We start from the raw sequence: 3006 nt of genomic DNA, 5'->3' as shown, positions 1-3006 counted from the left end.
AAAAAATATTTTTTTAACTGGTTTGGGATTCAACCTTACAGTAAAAAAATACAAAACAAACAAACAATCCTAAATATACTAAAGAATAGATAAATTATTCTAAATTTTCAAGTATCAAAATGACCTAGTCAAAGTACTGGCTTAAATCAATTAGGTGCACCAAAGCGTGGTTTTACAGAATATCGCCTTGAGGAGGGGGAAAGTGTTGAATACAAATGCACGCCACACTTTTTAGATTTTTATTTATAAAATATTCAGTCTATCAAAAAAAAAAAAATAATAAAAATAAAAATCCCAATCCAATTACTGCATTTTATGGTTGGAACATGACAAAAAAAAAAAATCCCAATCCAATTACTGCATTTTATGGTTGGAACATGACAAAAGGCCAAAAATGAAGGGAAAGTAAAGTTGAAAGGGTGTGAATCCGTTTGGAAGGCACTGGATATCTGCCGTTACAAATGTTTGAGTACCACATCATCACACAACAATAAAAAATGATCAGTTACCTGTTATTTTCAATATATATATATATATATATACATATGTGTGTATTTGGTAAATATATATATTCAAATATATAGAATAATCATGAGTATTTCAATAAAGGTATACAAATCTGGGCTTTTCTAGTTATGATAATTGCAATAAACTTATATGATTTCTTTACAGATATTTACAGAATACAGCAGCCTCAAAAAAAGGGGCTCACATACACAATAAGACAAGGTTACTGTACAGACATGTCACACAGATGCAGTGGAGGGCATATGGATGCTGATAGTCTTGGACGGCTGCAGCATTTTTATTGCTCAGTATCTTCATGAGGTAAAAGTCTTTGCCGTAAGGGAGAGTAAATGCTCAGAGGGAAGCTGAGGGGGCAGGCGATCGACCAGCAGAAGGGAAGGGGAAAATTTGTATGGATTCAAACCAAATGTGTTACAGTGCTCCGGAAAGACGCGAATAATGCTGAGGGAGGCTCAAACTGAAATGTGGCATCGTCCAGAGATCGGCTGCAAGAAAGGCACAAAGAATATGAGCTCTACTGTAGGTGATAAGGTGACTCAGAGAAAAGGGAGCTTTGGGGAAAACAAGTAGAGATTGAACAGGGTGTGAAAGAGAATCGGATGCTGCGTGATTTATTTCCAATTAACAGTCAGGAGACAGCGCCTCTTCTTCCCCTCTGCCCCGTCCTTCTCCCATGGCGCCTTTGTTTCTCTCCCCCAAACTGAACCGGTACGAGCCATGGGCCCGGCAGGGCGCCTGTGGCGACAGAAAGGCCTGAAATACTGGCTGCAGAGAGGCTGCCTTCAGACTGACTGTCTCCAGACTCTGACTCAGTTTCCCCCAGTTGGTTCACAGACCATGAGGAGTTGAGGAAGGAGAAGGGCTCTCTGTGTAACCCCGGATCTGAAAGAGCGACACCTGGTAAAGGCCTCTCGGAGTTCACTGACTCTGTGTCGTAGTTTTCTTGGACCTCATTCAGCTCGGCTTCTGGAGCCTCTTCCTGTATTTGCTCCTGACTCTCGTCTCTTTGAAGTTCCCTGTACGCTGCTGCCATGTCCCAGTTATCCTCAGATTGCACCTGCCAGCTTTCTTTGGGTCTGGGAAGTCTATGGATGGGGCTTGGAATAGGTAGGAAAACATTATCTTCTTCACTCTCTGATAAGTCCACTATTCCCTCCAGTTCCTCTTCTCTTTCCTCCTCCTGCGTCTCCTGAACAGCAGGTGCTTCCTGCTCTTCCTCTCCCTGCTCAGACTCCTCTCCCTCTGTCATCCTCCTCCTCTCTAGGCTCCTGCTTTCTCTCTCTCTCTGTCTTCTCCTTCTGCTTTCCTTGTCCCTTTTTCCTTCCCTTACTGTCTCATTGTCATCATCTTCATATTTCCTGGTAACATCTCTTGGTAAACTTTGAGATCTCCCTTTCCTCCTCCTCTCCCTATCCTCGCGAGAACTCTCCCGTCGCTCAGAGATGGGGCTCCGTAAGCGTTCTCCTCCTACAGAGCCCCGCCTTCTTCTTCTTCTTCCTCTGCTCGCCTCATTCCCCCTCACGTCTCCCACCGATCTGCTTCTCCTTTTCTGATTGGAGCGACGCCCCCTCCTTCCGGTGGAGTTTACTGCAGCCAAACCCTGCTCTTTGGGGTTGTACAGCAGGGAGGGGGAGGTGATTCTGTGCTCATGGCCTGGACAGGTGGGGTGGAAAAAGGGAGAGAAAACAAAATTAGTCAATGACAGAAATTCTTTTTGATTTTTTTTCCTGAAAATTTCATGTAATCTGCAGAACCTTGCAAGAGCATTCAGGAAACTTCCCCTATTTTGTCTTCTTGCAATCCCATACTTTTCTTTTTTTATTTTATCTTAAAGTAGAAATAGAAAAAAAGAAAGAAAGTAGAATAAAAATTATAGCTAATGTGATCATCTTTACAAAAATACACAAAAGAAGGTGTGGCATTCATTCTGAAGTTATGTTTACTCCAATTTTCCCTAAATAAAGTCAGAAACCTTGAGTTTCTGTGTAACTCAAGGTTTGCTGAAGAACAGCGCTGAACAAATCCCATTGTAACGACCAAGAAACGCATCTGACGGATCGCATAATATGAGCACGAGGAAGTTTAAAGGAGGGTTAGGTTATATAAATAATATCCCAAGCTTTAAACACATTGCTGAGCTCTGTTCAAGTTTCGCAAAATAAAATTAAATTGGTACTATTAAATTGGTACTATTAACTCTGCAGGCCACAAATCTGGCTTTTACAGAGGAGTGGTAAGGATATAACCCTTAAATAATCCCATTTAATTTGGTTCTAATTTTTAAAATCCTTCTCCTCATCATTATTTTCTTTTCTAATCAAATAAGTGTTGCATTTGCAAAAAGAATGACAAATTTGACAGAATAAATGGAGGTTGCTAAATGCATTATGGTTAAGAACAGAGGTGTCAAAAGTTTTAGTTTATCACTCCAGTAGTTTAAATCTTACTTTTTAAAAACCGGGGGTGGAAAGTAATGAA

General features: G+C 40.9%; 1 protein-coding gene across 3 annotated transcripts in view; it reads right to left on the bottom strand.

Annotated features, from left to right (window-relative positions):
- Positions 1-557: 557 nt before the first annotated feature.
- LOC107095940 (membrane-associated guanylate kinase, WW and PDZ domain-containing protein 3-like) overlaps positions 558-3006 on the bottom strand; it is an 83743-nt gene continuing 81294 nt past the window's right edge. For all 3 annotated transcript variants that reach the window (XM_015392331.1, XM_015392329.1, XM_015392330.1), the window contains one exon: positions 558-2181. In XM_015392331.1, the coding sequence (XP_015247817.1) occupies positions 1157-2181 (1025 nt within the window). In that variant the 3' untranslated portion in view covers positions 558-1156. The remainder of the gene's footprint in view (positions 2182-3006) is intronic.

This window comes from Cyprinodon variegatus, unplaced genomic scaffold (assembly GCF_000732505.1).
Source record: "Cyprinodon variegatus isolate N-32 unplaced genomic scaffold, C_variegatus-1.0 Scaffold587, whole genome shotgun sequence".
NCBI classification, from domain to species: Eukaryota; Metazoa; Chordata; class Actinopteri; order Cyprinodontiformes; family Cyprinodontidae; genus Cyprinodon; species Cyprinodon variegatus.
The sequence above is the reverse complement of the archived record's forward strand: the minus strand, read 5'-3'. Positions and strand labels throughout refer to the sequence as shown.